General features: G+C 66.9%; 1 protein-coding gene across 1 annotated transcript in view; it reads right to left on the reverse strand.

Annotated features, from left to right (window-relative positions):
- Window positions 1-3,577: 3,577 nt before the first annotated feature.
- The window catches only part of LOC135974103 (uncharacterized), a 102,804-nt gene continuing 91,615 nt past the window's right edge, over window positions 3,578-14,766 (reverse strand). Inside the window, exon 2 of the mRNA XM_065560422.1 lies at window positions 3,578-7,605. Within this exon, the coding sequence (XP_065416494.1) occupies window positions 4,127-6,793 (2,667 nt within the window). The 5' untranslated portion in view covers window positions 6,794-7,605 and the 3' untranslated portion in view covers window positions 3,578-4,126. The remainder of the gene's footprint in view (window positions 7,606-14,766) is intronic.

Below are 14,766 nucleotides of genomic sequence, written 5' to 3' on the forward strand. Positions count from 1 at the left end.
CGGTGGCGGCTGTGAGGTTGTTGCGGTGCTGAGCGCCGGCGGCCTGATACCATCAGCCCCTTTCACACAAGGCAGCTTTCGATTCGTCTCCTTTCAGCAGCGGCTGCCGGGCGAAGGGAAATGGCTTTTCAGAAATCTCAGGGCAGCGCTGACTGCAATCAGCCCCCCCGCCAGCCCCTCTCTGCCCACGCCAGGCACCACAGCCCCCCCAGGGTCAGCCACAACGGGGGGTGGGGGGGAGACCACACAGACCTGGAAGGGGTCACATTTAACCCTCTCCCCCCGCTAGGCATCCCCGCCCTGGGAACCCAGGGGCCCGGGCTGGCAGAGCAGGGGCTGGCAAGGGCAGCGTTGACGGAGGAGGGCAGTGATGGGTGGGGGGACAGTGGGTTGCCTGCTTGTGCCTATCCCATCCCATGACACCCATCCCTCAGCGTGTGGGGTCCGTGAGCCCTTCCCCTTGGAGCTGGCGGGACAGAGCCAAGAGACCCAGCGCAGAGGGGAGCCGGCCGGGGGTGGAGCAGAGGGGAGCTGGCTGGGGGGCGGCACAGAGGGGAACCCGTTGAGGGGGATCAGAGGGGCAGCGCAGAGGGGAGCCAGCCGGGGGTGGAGCAGAGGGGAGCCGGCTGGGGGGCGGCACAGAGGGGAACCCGTGGGGCAGCGCAGAGGGGAGCCGGCCGAGGGGCAGCGCAATGGGGAACCCGTTGAGGGGGACTGGGGGGCAGCGCAGAGGGGAGCCGGCCGAGGGGCAGCACAATGGGGAATCCGTTGAGGGGGGCCCAGGAGCCGCGCAGAGGGGAGCCGGCCGGACCCGGCACAGCGCTGATGGCCCGGGAAGCCCGGCCGGCCGAGCGGAGCACAGAACAGTCCTGAAGGGCTCTGCCTTTCCAGCCCGCCAAACCCAATTAGTGACAGGCAGCTCCGGGGGGGCTGCCTGTGCCGGGAACGCGATTTTCTCCCAGCAGCTGACCCAGAAATGTGCCTGGCGGGGCCGGGCTCCAGCCGGGCTCCGTGCAGCCGCTCGCCAGCTCCTGGCAGCTCCCATCTGTCCTGTCAGACACGATCGTGCACAGGGGAGAGACGGCAGGGCCTGCGGGGGGGCAGGCTCCCATGTGAGCGCAGCCAGGCCCCCATTCCCCCCCTTCCCCTCCCCGGCCCACAGGTCACCAGTGCTTTGGGGAACCAGGAGGCCCCATGCAGGCCTGGCGCTCTGCGCCCGGTGCTCTGGCTCGGCCCTGCCCGCGGCTGGGATCCCGGCGCTGCGCTCACGCAGGGGGACACCCCCATTAGGCAGGTAATTTCCTGCCATGATTCCTCATTTCCCTGGCAAGGAGACGCTCTGACCTTGACAGGAATCGCTGCTCGCGTGTCTCGCTGCTCGGCTCCTAGATGAATTTGCCTCCGCAGCACCAGGGCCTCGCTCCTGCCATGCCGGGGGGGCATCAGACCCCAGCTCTGTGGCCCCAGGGCTCGGATGACAGATTGGGGGTGCTGGGAACCCCGCTCCGGGCCCTATGGGGCTTGGAGCTCGGCCGGCCCCATGTGAGCGGGCTGGGGGATGTCTGGGGAGGCGGCAGGATGCCCCTTGTCCCTACGCTCGGCTCTATCGCCTCCTGGGGCGGGGGGCACCCGGCCCACCCCCACTCTCCCTGAGAGCCGATAGAACCCAGCCCGTGAGGCCTCTGCGCCCCTCCCCACCGGTGCCAGGGACACCGGGTCCCCCACAGCCCCACGCCAGCTCCCAGCCCCTCCCCACCAGCACCAGCCCTGGATGGGAGGGGAGGAGTCCTTGGCTTCTGGCCCTTCCCCAGCTCTCGATCTTGGGGTCACCCCTTTTCGGCCCTGCCCGAACTCCCGCCCAGCCCTGAGCTGCCGGGGGGGGGGGGGGGGAATTTCTCTGACAGCCCCCCCCCCCCCACACACACACACACACACTCCAGGACTGCTTGCCCTCCTCCCAGCCTGGGAGACGGGGCAGGATCCCGCGGGACCGGCCCAGGCTCTGCAGTTGAATTGTCAGTGCTGAGCCGGGCTCCCCACAGCCCTGGGGCAGAGCCTCCGGAGCAGCGGTTCTCGCCCAGGGTACACGTACCCCGGGGTGCACAGGGGGCTGCCGGGGCCATCAGCTCAGCTATCGCTTTGCCGAGTTTCACAGCAGGCTCCGTAACGAGCACTAGCGAAGTCGGCGCACACGGACACTTCACACGGTGATTGTTCCCCGGGCTCTGGAGACAGGACCCGGGCCCGCAAGTGCAGCGTTTAACCCCAGGCCATGGCTTGTCAGCGGGACAGAGACATAGGGGCGGTGACGCTCGGGGTCGTTATGTCGGATGTTGTCAGCAGGTCGTTTTTAAGTGAGGTGTAACTTGGGGGACGCGAGACAAGGGGGGCAGGAGTCTGGAAAGGTCGCGAGTCCCTGCCCTGGACGGCTGCGTTCGACGCCCTGAGCAGTGGCAAATCCCGCTTGCTCTCAGGAGCCGAGCTGGCTCCAGGCAGCGACCCCCCATCCTGCCGCATGGCTCCTGGCTGGGCCGCGCTGGGGATCTGATCGCCCCCAGAACCGGGGGGAGCCGGCAGCCCCCAGCCAGGGCCCCAGCACGTCCCTCTGTTAGCGGCTTCAGGGCCAAGCCAGGGTGGGGGGTTGCGGCAGGCCTGGGGGTGGGTGAGGCTGCACCAGGCGGGGGCCGGGGGCTGTGCCAGGCGGGGACCCAGGGGCTGCACCAGGCGGGGGGGCTGGGGCCCTCGCGGCGCCAGGCGGAAGCGGTTCGGCAGTTGCAAGCTGCATCCTAAGTGAGAGCCTGGCCCGGGAGTCACACGCGCCCGTTGCCGGGGGAGACGGCCCCGCAGCCGGCCCGGAGCAGCGCGGACGAGCTAAGTGGCACAGACAGAGCCAGGGCACGGCCGGCCGGCGAGGGCAGAGCTGGGGGGAGGGGCCCATCATCCCCGCCCAGCCCCCAGATCACCCCCCTGCCCCCCGTCACTGCCCATCCCCCCATTGCTCATCACCCTCTGCCCATCCCCCAGATCACCCCCCTGCCCCCCATCACTGCCCATCCCCCCATTGCTCATCACCCCCTGCCCAGCCCCCAGATCACTCCCCTGCCCCCCATCACTGCCCATCCCCCCATCCCCCATTGCTCATCACCCCCTGCCCAGCCCCCAGATCACCCCCCTGCCCCCCGTCACTGCCCATCCCCCCATTGCTCATCACCCCCTGCCCAGCCCCCAGATCACCCCCTGCCCCCCATCACTGCCCATCCCCCCATTGCTTATCACCCCTGCCCAGCCCCCAGATCACGCCCCTGCCCCATCACTGCCCATCCCCCCATTGCTTATCACCCCCTGCCCAGCCCCCTGCCCCCCCTCACCACCCATCCCCCATTGCTCATCACCCCCTGCCCATCCCCCAGATCACCCCCCTGCCCCCCGCCACTGCCCATCCCCCCATTGCTCATCACCCCCTGCCCAGCCCCCAGATCCCCGTCACTGCCCATCCCCCATCCCCCCATTGCTCATCACCCCCTGCCCAGCGCCCAGATCACCCCCCTGCCCCCCATCACTGCCCAGCCCCCCATCCCCCAGGGCTCATCACCCCCTGCTGTCACGGAGTATTGGGGAACTCAGGGCCCTGCACCCCCGGCTTCCTGAGATTCACCATGACTCTCAGCCAGCCAGTAAAGCAGAAGGTTTATTTGGATGACAGGAATACAGTCCAAGACAGGTCTTGCAGGCACAGACAACAGGGCCCCCCTCAGTTAGGTCCAGCTTGGGGTCCCAGGGCATGCCAGCCCACCCCCTTGGGGGGTCAGAGCCATCTCTGCCTCCCAGCCATCTCTCCAGCCTGCTTCCAGCACTCTGCCCTCAGCGACCCCTCCCACAGCCTTTGTTCAGTTTCCCGGGCCCCGGAGTCACCTGACCTCCAACCCCCTCCTGGGTTCTCATGTTACAAGCTCAGGTATGTTCCCTTGGGCCGGCTCCCATCCCCCGATGCAGACCATCCTAGTCACACTCCCCTGTCAGCATTCACACACCCCAGCAAGAACAGTCCCAGTTCGTCACATCTCTCCCCCCTTTGAGACCGAACTGAGCGGGGTCACTTTAGCCAGTGACCTGGGGAAGTTCGAACCTACCCCCGTTCCCATGGATGCCCCCGCATCCCTCCAGTTCCTTGGTGAGAATTACACCAGGCCCCTTCCGTTCCACGCCCCCCCTTAGGTCGGGGGTGCTTGATGGCACTCGCAGTTCGCATGTGGGAAGGTTTATGCGGCCTGTGCCCTTTTCCCACCCCCATACCTCTGGGGTTCCAACTGGGCTGTGGTCTTCTCCCAGCGCTCCAGTCTGGAGGTCTGTGCTTTGGGCTCTCTTGGTTTAGAGCCGCCCTTTTAACCTTGGCCACCCTCTGGAAAGGATCCTTTATGCTGGGCAAGGGTCCTAAAGCTCTTTTCCCCTTGTCCCAGGCCTTCCTCCCCCTCTGACAGGGGTCACAGGATCCGCAGTACTGTCGGACAGTAACAAAGACCCCAGGCCAGTAAAAGCTCCGTAGCAGCCTCTGCTGGGTACGCCAGGTTCCCTGGTGCCCTGAGAGGGGAATGTCATGGGCCCGGCACAGCAGCTGGCGGCGATACTTCTGGGGTACCACCAGCTGCCTCCTGATCCCCCCTGACTCCAGTTTCCCTGGGGGAGCCCATTCTCGGTACAGGAACCCCTTCTCCCACAGGAACCTTTTCCGGCCACCTCGTTCCATGGTCTGTACCGCATTGAGGTCGGCCAGGTCCCTTATCTTCCGCAAGGAGGGGTCTCTCTGTAACTCGGCCTGGAACTCAGCAGCTGGGACAGGGATGGCCACCTGCTCTTTCTCGCCCGCTGGGTCCGAAGCTGCAGCCTCCCTGAGCCGCGTCCCTGGGCGTTCCCTCCCCACCAGGTTAGGGTCCTGCGCCTCAGGCAAGGCACCCCCCCCAAGGCCAGGGCGCAGGGCCCCTCGCCGGCTCTGACTGCGGGTCACAACCAGTGCCTTTTGGGGGTTGCTTGGCCAGTTCTCCAGGTCCCCCCCCATCAATACCTCAGTGGGCAGATACGGGTGTACCCCCACATCCTTGGGGCCCTCCTTGGCCCCCCACTTCAGGTGTACCCTTGCCACGGGCACTTTGACTGGTGTTCCGCCCACCCCCGTCAGGGTCAGGTAGGAGTTGGGCACCACCTGATCTGGGGCCACCACCTCGGGCCGGGCCAGCGTCACCTCTGCGCCCGTATCCCAGTATCCATTGACCTTCCTCCCATCCACCTCCAGGGGAACAAGGTACTCTCTCCGGAGGGACAGCCCCGCGCCCACCGTATAAACCAAAAACCCTGAGTCTGGGGCATCCAGCCCCCTAGAGGAGCTGGCCTGGGGCCCTTCTCTCTCTTGAGCAGTTGATAAGCTGCCAGCCCCTCTTGCGTGAGAAGCCTGCCCCTCGTCCGTCTGGGCCTCTACCAAGTTAACCCTATGCGGGTTCGGTCTGCTCAGTCTGTCCTTGAGCTTGGGGCACTGGGCCCGAACGTGGCCTCTTCGGCCGCAGTAATAGCAGCTCATGTCCTGTGGGTCCCCTCGAGCCGGTCGGTTGTCCCTGACGCTGGGCATTCCCCGTGGGAGGGGATTCCCCATATTCCCCCTTTGGGAGGTCCCATGGTGACTCTCTCTCTGCATTGCGGCGGGCCTGTTCCTTTGGGGCTCCTCCCTGCCACCCCCTGACCGGCTCTTTACAAACTCATCAGCCAGCTGCCCGGCGTGTCGCGGGTTCTCTGGCTTTCTGTCCACCAACCACAGCCTCAGGTCGGATGGGCACCGCTCATACAGTTGCTCCAGTACCAGCAGTTTAATCAGGTCCTCCTTCGTCTGGGCCCCACCAGCCCACTTGCTGGCGTATCTTTCCATGCGGACGGCTAGTTGCAGATATGAGATCTCAGGGGTTTTATCTTGACTCCGGAACCTTCCCCGGTACATCTCAGGAGTCAGCCCAAACTCACGTAGCAGGGCCTTTTTGAATAGTTCGTAGTCCCCTTTCTCTGCCTCTTCCAGTTGGCGGTACAATGCCACGGATTTGGGGTCCAGTAAGGGGGTAAGGACCCGGAGTCTGTCCGCGGGATCCACCCGGTGCAGCTCGCAGGCCGTCTCAAAGGCCTCCAGGAAGTCATCCATGTCCTCCCCCTCCTTGTATGGGGCCATGATGCACTTATCAAAGCTCCGTGCAGTCCTGGGTCCCCCCTCACTCACCGCAGCCGGGGGTTCGCTGCCCCTCAGTCTCGCCAGTTCCAGTTCATGCTGTCTTTGTCTCTCATTCTCCTCCCGTTCACGCTGATGCTGTCTCTCTTCATGCTGTCTCTGTTGTTCACGATCCTCCAGCTCCCTCAGTTTTAGCTCTTTCTCCCATTCCAGCCAATTCCGCTCCCCGGATGCCGAACGTCGCCGGGAGGCTCCTCTGCTGGCCGGCGGGCTTCGCCGGGGGGACCCCCTGCTGGCTGGGGGGGTCACGGCGCCTTCGGTATTTGCTGGGCTCCTCCCCACCCTTCCCCTAGGCATAGGAAGGAGGGGTCTCGGGAAGCCCTCAGCAGCCGGCTGACCACTCCCAGCTGGGACAGACACTGGTGCCTGCGCTGCATTTGCCAGGCTGCTTCCCTGAGACACAGGGATCAGTTCATTCGCGCGATCTTCCGCCTCCAGCTGGGCGATGAGCTGTTCTTTGGTGAGCCTCCCAATGCGCAGCCGCCTCTGCTTGCACAGCTCCACCAGGTCGCTCTTAAGCCGCTTGGCATACATCTTCCTGCTGGCCACTCACCGGCCTGTGTGCTCACAGCTCCCCACAGTTCCCAGGGGGACCCCTAGTGTGCCAGCCCTTCTCGAGGTCACCACCTCTCTGCCAGGGTCGAGCTGCAGACTCCTCCGCCCCTGGGACCACTCGCTGCGATCCCACGGGGGACCCTGTTACTGCAAAAGTCCTTCTCGCTGGTCACACACTCCCAGGGGTAATAACCGTCTCTCTCCCACTCTTCAGCAGGCCTGGTCCCCGTCAATCCCCCTTCGTTTTACTGCTCCCCAGTCACTTACTGCAGGAAGCGCCGTCCACGGGGTGCAGTAGATCCCACCGCTGCCACCAGTTGTCACGGAGTATTGGGGAACTCAGGGCCCTGCACCCCCGGCTTCCTGAGATTCACCATGACTCTCAGCCAGCCAGTAAAGCAGAAGGTTTATTTGGATGACAGGAATACAGTCCAAGACAGGTCTTGCAGGCACAGACAACAGGGCCCCCCTCAGTTAGGTCCAGCTTGGGGTCCCAGGGCATGCCAGCCCACCCCCTTGGGGGGTCAGAGCCATCTCTGCCTCCCAGCCATCTCTCCAGCCTCCTTCCAGCCTGCTTCCAGCACTCTGCCCTCAGCGACCCCTCCCACAGCCTTTGTTCAGTTTCCCGGGCCCCGGAGTCACCTGACCTCCAACCCCCTCCTGGGTTCTCATGTTACAAGCTCAGGTATGTTCCCTTGGGCCGGCTCCCATCCCCCGATGCAGACCATCCTAGTCACACTCCCCTGTCAGCATTCACACACCCCAGCAAGAACAGTCCCAGTTCGTCACACCTGCCCAGCCCCCAGATCAGCCCTGCCCCCCATCACTCCCCCCCCCAAGGCTCATCACCCCTGCTGGGACCCCAGCTCAACCCTGGCCCCTGTGACAGAGTGGGAATTTTTCATATTTTGGATGACTGCTGTGAGCCTCAGTTTCCCCTATGAGGTGCAGGGGTAACGGGGGGGGGGGAAAGGTTGCAGAGACCCAATGATCCAGGTGTGACCCAGGTCGGGCTGTCTGGGGCAGGGGGCCCATGCCCAGAGAGAGTCCGACAGGACATTGGGTACCTAGCAGCCAATGCCCGACCCAGTGGGATGAAGCGCCCGGGGCAGGAGCCCGAGGGCTGGGAGGGGCAGGTGGGGCTGTTCAGTGGGGGCTGCTGGAAGCAAGCGAAGGTTCAGGCCTGGGACCACAGGGGGTCGGGGGGCTCTGGCCTGACCCAGCTGGACTTTGCTGTAACTTTCTGGTCTCTGTGCTAAGGACTCTGCTGGGTCCAGACGCCGAGAACCCCCCTGCGGTCACCCCACTGGCTGAGTCCCTGCAGAGCGGGGCGGGGGGGGGGGCTTTGCTCCCTCTGGGGTCCCATCCGTGTGGACTCACTGGGGGCTCACATGTGACCCGGGGTGCTGGCAGCTCCCAGGGTCGGTCCCGGAGGCAGAAAGCTGAGGGGCTGACCCCCAGGAGTGGGACCCTAAAGGGGCTGGTGCACTGCAGGGCTCCCCCCAGGGCCCGTCCCAGACCCAGGCGAGAGCACCAACCGGTGTATCCAGGGACACCCACGGGCGTCTGGCTCCCCTGGGCGCTGCAGGGAGCCACGCAGAGGAGGGGGTGCTGGGGCCGACTCCCCAGGACACCCCATCACCACCCAGCCTCTGCTGCTCCCCCAGAGCTCATCCCCCCACACCTGCCGGTCCTCCCCAGCCCCCAAACTAGCCCAATCCCCCCAGTAGCTCCGGGCTTTCTTCACCTCCGAGCCCCCATTCCTCCCAGGAGCGGGGGGGGCTCACGGGGTCACGGGCTGGGGGCTCGGGCACCGCGCTGAGTGACGCCAGCCAGGACTCGGGGGTAGCGTCTCCCCTCAGGGCCCCTCACCAGGGCAAGGAGCCTGCCCGGCTTCAGCCCCTCCTGGGTCCGACCTTGGAGCGTTCAACCCCCTGCTCACTCCGGGAGCTCCCCGCAGCGAGTCCCCCGACCCCTGGGGAGCCTCACCCCCCACAGGGCCCCGCCCCCCACTCCGCAGCCAGCCGTGACTCCCAGCCAGCGTGGGACACAGACGGGTTCTTAGTCGGGAGCCCAGCGTAGGACAGAGCTTGTGAGCACAGAAATCAGGGACCGGCAGCAAAGTCCAGCTTGGGGGGATCCAGGGCCCAGCGTGCCCCCCCCCCCCCCCCCCCGGGTCCCAAACCAGGCGACTGACTCGCTTCCAGCAGCCCAGCCCCAGTCACCCCCGGCTGCCCCCCTGCGGCCTTTGTCTCCTTCCCCGGCAAACAGGGCCCCTGGGCTCTGGTCTCCAGCCCCTCCGGGGGCTCTGGCAGGGGAGGGGCCCGGCCATCAGTGGCCGGGATACAGGGTGTCGGCCATTGTCTGTGCCCAGCCAGCCAGTCGGTGTCACACCGGCCCCAGGGGGTCTCTGCAACGATCACACCCCCTGTCCCACTGCCTGAGTAGCACACAGGAGAAACTGAGGCACGCACACACTATTCAGAGAAAACATTAAGAACATTCCCACTTCGTCACAGGAGGTCAGGGCTGCCCCGAGCCGCTGGGCTCTCTGTGCTCCCCTCCCCCTCCCAGGAGAACAGACTATCTGCGGGGGGGGGGGCAGGGCAGAGCAGCCAATCAGAGGGGTTTTCCCCCCAGACTGCCCCTCACAGGGACCCTGCTCTAGCCTGGAGATCCCTGCTGAGAACCAGGGCGGCTGCTGTGGGACAGACCCTCCAGCCCACCTGAGCCACCCCCCACTCCCCACCAGCGCTGCCGGTGCCCCTCACTCCCGACCCACAGCCCCTGCTAGAACAGCCCAGCTCCCCCCCCCAGCTCTGCCAGTGCCCCTCACTCCCGACCCGCAGCCCCTGCTAGAACAGCCCAGCCCCCCCCAGCTCTGCCAGTGCCCCTCACTCCCGACCCGCAGCCCCTGCTAGAACAGCCCTGCCCCTCCCCCCCCCAGCTCTGCCGGTGCCCCTCACTCCCGACCCGCAGCCCCCGCTAGAACAGCCCAGCCCCCCCCAGCTCTACCTGTGCCCCTCACTCCTGACCCACAGCCCCTGCTAGAACAGCCCAGCCCCCCCAGCGCTGCCAGTGCCCCTCACTCCCGACCCGCAGCCCCCTGCCAGCCCAGCCCTGCCCCCCAGCTCTGCCAGTGCCCCTCACTCCCGACCCGCAGCCCCTGCTAGAACAGCCCAGCCCCCCCCCAGCTCTGCCAGTGCCCCTCACTCCCGACCCGCAGCCCCCGCTAGAACAGCCCAGCCCCCCCCCCCAGTTCTACCTGTGCCCCTCACTCCCGACCCGCAGCCCCCGCTAGCCCAGAGTGCAGTCACTGACATTCACCGCCTGGGCGCCCAGGAGGGAGGCAGCAGAGCTGACGCCAGCATTGCAACCGCCTGGGATATTAGATCCGTTTGGATTCAGCAATTTCGACTCATTTCAAGCCTGATTCCGCAGTAATTTTCTGACCCACTGGAATGTTTTTGCTCCTGACAATCCGCCCCCCCCCCAGCTCTGGAGTCACCCCCCAGGCAGGAGCCGTGTCCACTCGGGCACCTCGGCTTGGCCTGGGAGCTTAGCTCCCGCTTTGACACCAGTTCCCACCTGCACCTGCAAACCAGCGTGCAGCCCCCCCCCGGCCCTCGCACGAGAGTCCCACCGTCCGCACGAGCCCTGGCAGAGGAGAGCGAGCAGCTGCCGCCCACAGGGGCGAGCAGGGGGCCGTTCCCATGGCGGGTGCTGCAGAGGAGAAGGCTCTCGCAAGCAGGGCTGCCCCCTCAGTACAGACGGAGCCGCCCCAGGGCACGGCCAAGCTCTGACGTGTAGGTAAAGTGAGAGCCGGCCCCACGGCCGGCCCTACCAGCCCCCTGCGCCGGGCACTGGCGCCAGGGAGGGGCGGAGCAGCTGGGCCCCGCTCGGCTCGAGGCCGCTCTGCAGAGTCAGGGCCGGAGGCCCTGGGAGACGGGTTCCTCTCTCCATCCCGCCTGCACACCTGCTCCCTCAGGTCCCAGAGGGGAGCTGGGGGCAGGATTTCCTGGGGGGGGGGCTCCCACGCCTCGGGTCAGTGGAACTCTCTGCCACAAGAGCTGCTCATCTGGGGGGGAGACGCAGCCTCCACAAACTCCCCCAGGGACTAGGGACCATCCCAGCCCCTCCCCATGCCAGGCTGTCACAGCGTGTGGGGGAGTCAGGGCCCTGCACCCCCCACTTCCTGCGATTCCCCGGGACTCTCAGCCAGGCAGTGACACACAAGGTTTATTAGACGACAGGAACACGGTCCCAAGCAGGGCTTGTAGGTACAGGAACCAGAACCCCCTCAGCCAGGTCCCTCTGTGGGGCAAGGATCTTAGACCCCTGGCTTGGGGTTCCCTGCCTCTTCCCAGCCAGCCCAGAACTGAAACCAAAAACCCCTCCAGGCCGTCTCTCCCCCTCCTTCTCTCCCCTTCTCCCTTTGTCCACTTTCCCGGGCAAAGGTGTCGACTCTCCCTGCCCCACCCCCCTCCTGGCTCAGGTACCGTCCCTCACCTAAAGTCACCCCCTGCTCTCCCAGCCCCCATACAGACAGTCCCAGTACAACTAAACCACGTTCCCGGTCAGACCCAGAGACTCGGAGGCCAGACTCCTGACTCCCAGCCCCCTGCTCGTTTGTGCTGCTGCCTGGCCACCCGCGGGAGAGTTGGGGGGGGGGGGGCACATACGCCCTTACCGCTCCGGTGCCTCTTCCTGCCGGACACGCCATCGTGGGGGGCTTTGCCTCCCTCCCTTCTGGTGGGCGCTTCAGCTGCGACGGCCAGTCCCAGCCGTTCCCTTCTCCAGTCGGCCCCCCCGGGCCCTGCGGCTCGGCCTCTTCTGGGGCCCGCTCCCAACCCTCCTGGGCTTCTTCCCCAGCTGGGCCCCCAGACCCTGGCTCGGGGCTCCCCCACTTCTGGGGCCCCACCAGTGTCAGCCCTACTCCTGCAGCTCCGCACCCTGGCCACACACAGCCCCCAAGCTCTGCCCCTGGGCCTCTCTGCAGCCTGGCCCCTGGCCACAGCCCCCCAGGTCCCCAGGCCTCCTCGCAGCCCTGCCCCAGCCCTGGCACTCCCCTGGCCCCAGCCCTGCCCCCTGGCCAAGCCCCCCAGGCCTCCCCACAGCCCTGCCCAGCCGTGGCACTCCCCTGGCCCCAGCCCTGCCCCCTGGCCAAGCCCCTCAGGTCCCCAGGCCTCCCCGCAGCCCTGCCCAGCCGTGGCAGTCCCCTGGCCCCAGCCCTGCCCAAGCCCCCCAGGTCCCCAGGCCTCCCCGCAGCCGTGGCAGTCCCCTGGCCCCAGCCCTGCCCCCTAGCCAAGCCCCCCAGGTCCCCAGGCCTCCTCGCAGCCCTGCCCAGCCCTGGCAGTCCCCTGGCCCCAGCCCTGCCCCCTGGCCAAGCCCCCCAGGTCCCCAGGCCTCCTCGCAGCCCTGCCCAGCCGTGGCAGTCCCCTGGCCCCAGCCCTGCCCCCTGGCCAAGCCCCTCAGGTCCCCAGGCCTCCTCGCAGCCCTGCCCAGCCCTGGCAGTCCCCTGGCCCCAGCCCTGCCCCCTGGCCAAGCCCCCCAGGTCCCCAGGCCTCCCCACAGCCCTGCCCAGCCCTGGCAGTCCCCTGGCCCCAGCCCTGCCCCCTGGCCAAGCCCCTCAGGTCCCCAGGCCTCCCCGCAGCCCTGCCCAGCCGTGGCAGTCCCCTGGCCCCAGCCCTGCCCAAGCCCCCCAGGTCCCCAGGCCTCCCCGCAGCCGTGGCAGTCCCCTGGTCCCAGCCCTGCCCCCTGGCCAAGCCCCCCAGGTCCCCAGGCCTCCTCGCAGCCCTGCCCAGCCAGACAGCCTGGGCCTGGCTCTGCCTTTGCTGGCCCAAGGCAATGAATCAATCACCTCCCAGGTCCAGAGCTAATTAGCTGCTTTCCCTCAGCTCGCTGGGCCTGTGGGCTCCCTGCCCTCCCAGTGGGGGGCTCTGCCCTGGGTACAGCTGGGGGGGGCCGCTCTGGGTCCCCCCCCCCCGAGCTGCGGCCCCATGGCCAGTGGGAGCAGCAGCCCGACCCCGCGGAGCCAGCGGTTGCCTCGGGCCCCCGCGCTGCCAGGGCACAACCCCCTCCCCAAAACCGGCCTGGCTGCCCCACCGCGGCCCTGTATGGAGCCCTGCAGCCGTGAGTGCACCCCACAGCCCCGCCCGGTCCCTCGCGTGGGGATTGCAGGCGCTGGAAGCACACGGGAACTGAGCTCTCCTGGCGGTAATCCTCTGCCTCCCCCCAGGACCAGCCCCCCCGCCCCCCCTGCAGCCCCCGCCTCATTCACCGCAGCCTGCCAATGTCTAGCGCACGGGAGGCAGGGTTCCTACAGAGCCTCCACCCCCGAGCCCTGTGCCCTTCAGGCCTGAGTCCCCCAAGCCCTGTGCCCCCTGAACCCTGTGCCCCCTAAGCCCTGTGCCGCCCCAGCCCTGTGCTCCCCAGGCCCTGTGCCCCCCAGGCAGGCTGTCCCATAGCACAGACACCCGTGGGGCTGAGGCCGGGCTGCATTTCCGGGGGGGGGGGGGGCAGCGCTTGGCCCGTCGGCTTCCCCGGGAGCAGAGCTCAGTGATATGGCGTGTGGGGCCGTTCGGCGTGTGACACACTGTGACGAAGTGGGGGGTTTCTTGTTTTCTGTGGAGTTTCAATGGTTTGCATGCGGAGGGGTGGGACTCAGTTTCCCTGGGTGTTACTGGTTTAACGAGGTGAGGGGAGAGGGAGTGTGTTTTGCAGAGGACCGGAGAGAGGACTTGGGGACCCAGCCGATGGCCGGGAGGATGGATACCCCAGCGACCGGTGACCTGGCGACCTGGCGACCCGGAGGCCCAGCTGAGGAGACGCAGCCGGTTCTGGCCAGTGGGCGGATAATGGGCTGCAGAGTGAGGACCCTGTGACCTAATCAGCCGGTTCCAGCCAGAGGACAGAAGCGAGGAGAGGAGGCCCCGGTTTACGACCCTGTTTACCTGGAGAGAAGACAATGGACAGAGGCAGGGCCTGGGGCCGGGGATCTCAGATGCCCAGCTGCGAGCAGGGGGGCTCTGGGCTGGAGAGGGGGAGCAGGCAGAGCCCCCCTGGATGCAGAGAGACTGAGATGTGCTGGGCTGAGGGAGGCCAGGCCTGAGGCCCTGAGAGTTTCCTGTGCTGTGTTCAACTCTCAATAAATCCTCCTGTTTTACGCTGGCTGAGAGTCGCTCCGGGCTAGAGAACAGGGTTGCATCTACCCCTTCGGGGGTGGGGACCCGGGGGGTCCAGAGCGAGTGGACTCCCTGAGGGGGCCCACGGCAAGAGACAGACGTGCTAGGGCTCCGAGAGGTGCGGATCCAGGAGGTGGAGGGGCCTGACCCCGAGAGTGGACCCCCGAGAGGGGCTGTCTCACTAAAAGGGGCACCCCCCCACGGACCGCATGGGGCCAAGAGTGGTCACGATCTGTGAGTCCGTGACACACATGCACACCCCAGTCCCGGAACAGAGGTGATCGCAAAGGGCGCAGGCGGGGAAAGGCGGGTGACCTGGGTTCTGGGAGCGGCTCCTGGCCTGAGTCGTTTGCCGCGTGATCCCACCTCTGGGTGCTGATGGTGACGGTGTAGCCGTCTGCACGGCGCTTGTCCTGGCCCGCACCAGACACACTAACACCAGCCAATGCGCATGGCACATAGCCCGGGCTGAGCCAGCTGCCCTGTACCTGTGCCCCACACGGGCCCCACACGCCCCTGCCCAGGTCCCCGGCCTGCCCTCAGGGTGCCGTAGGGTCGTGCTGGGAGACAGCTGCTGGGCCAAGGGCACCGTGATGAACTGGGACTGTTCTTAATGTGGCCTTTGAATGCTGAGGGGGGAGTGTTGGCCTGGGCAGGTGGCAGGGGGTTTGGCTGGGACTGGCTGCATTGGGGGATGGGAGACTGGCCTTGAGGGAAGATACCTGAGCAGGTAACATGAGAACCCGGGGGGGGGGGGGGGGGTTGGGG

This window comes from Chrysemys picta, chromosome 11, assembly GCF_011386835.1.
Source record: "Chrysemys picta bellii isolate R12L10 chromosome 11, ASM1138683v2, whole genome shotgun sequence".
Classification (NCBI taxonomy): Eukaryota; Metazoa; Chordata; order Testudines; family Emydidae; genus Chrysemys; species Chrysemys picta.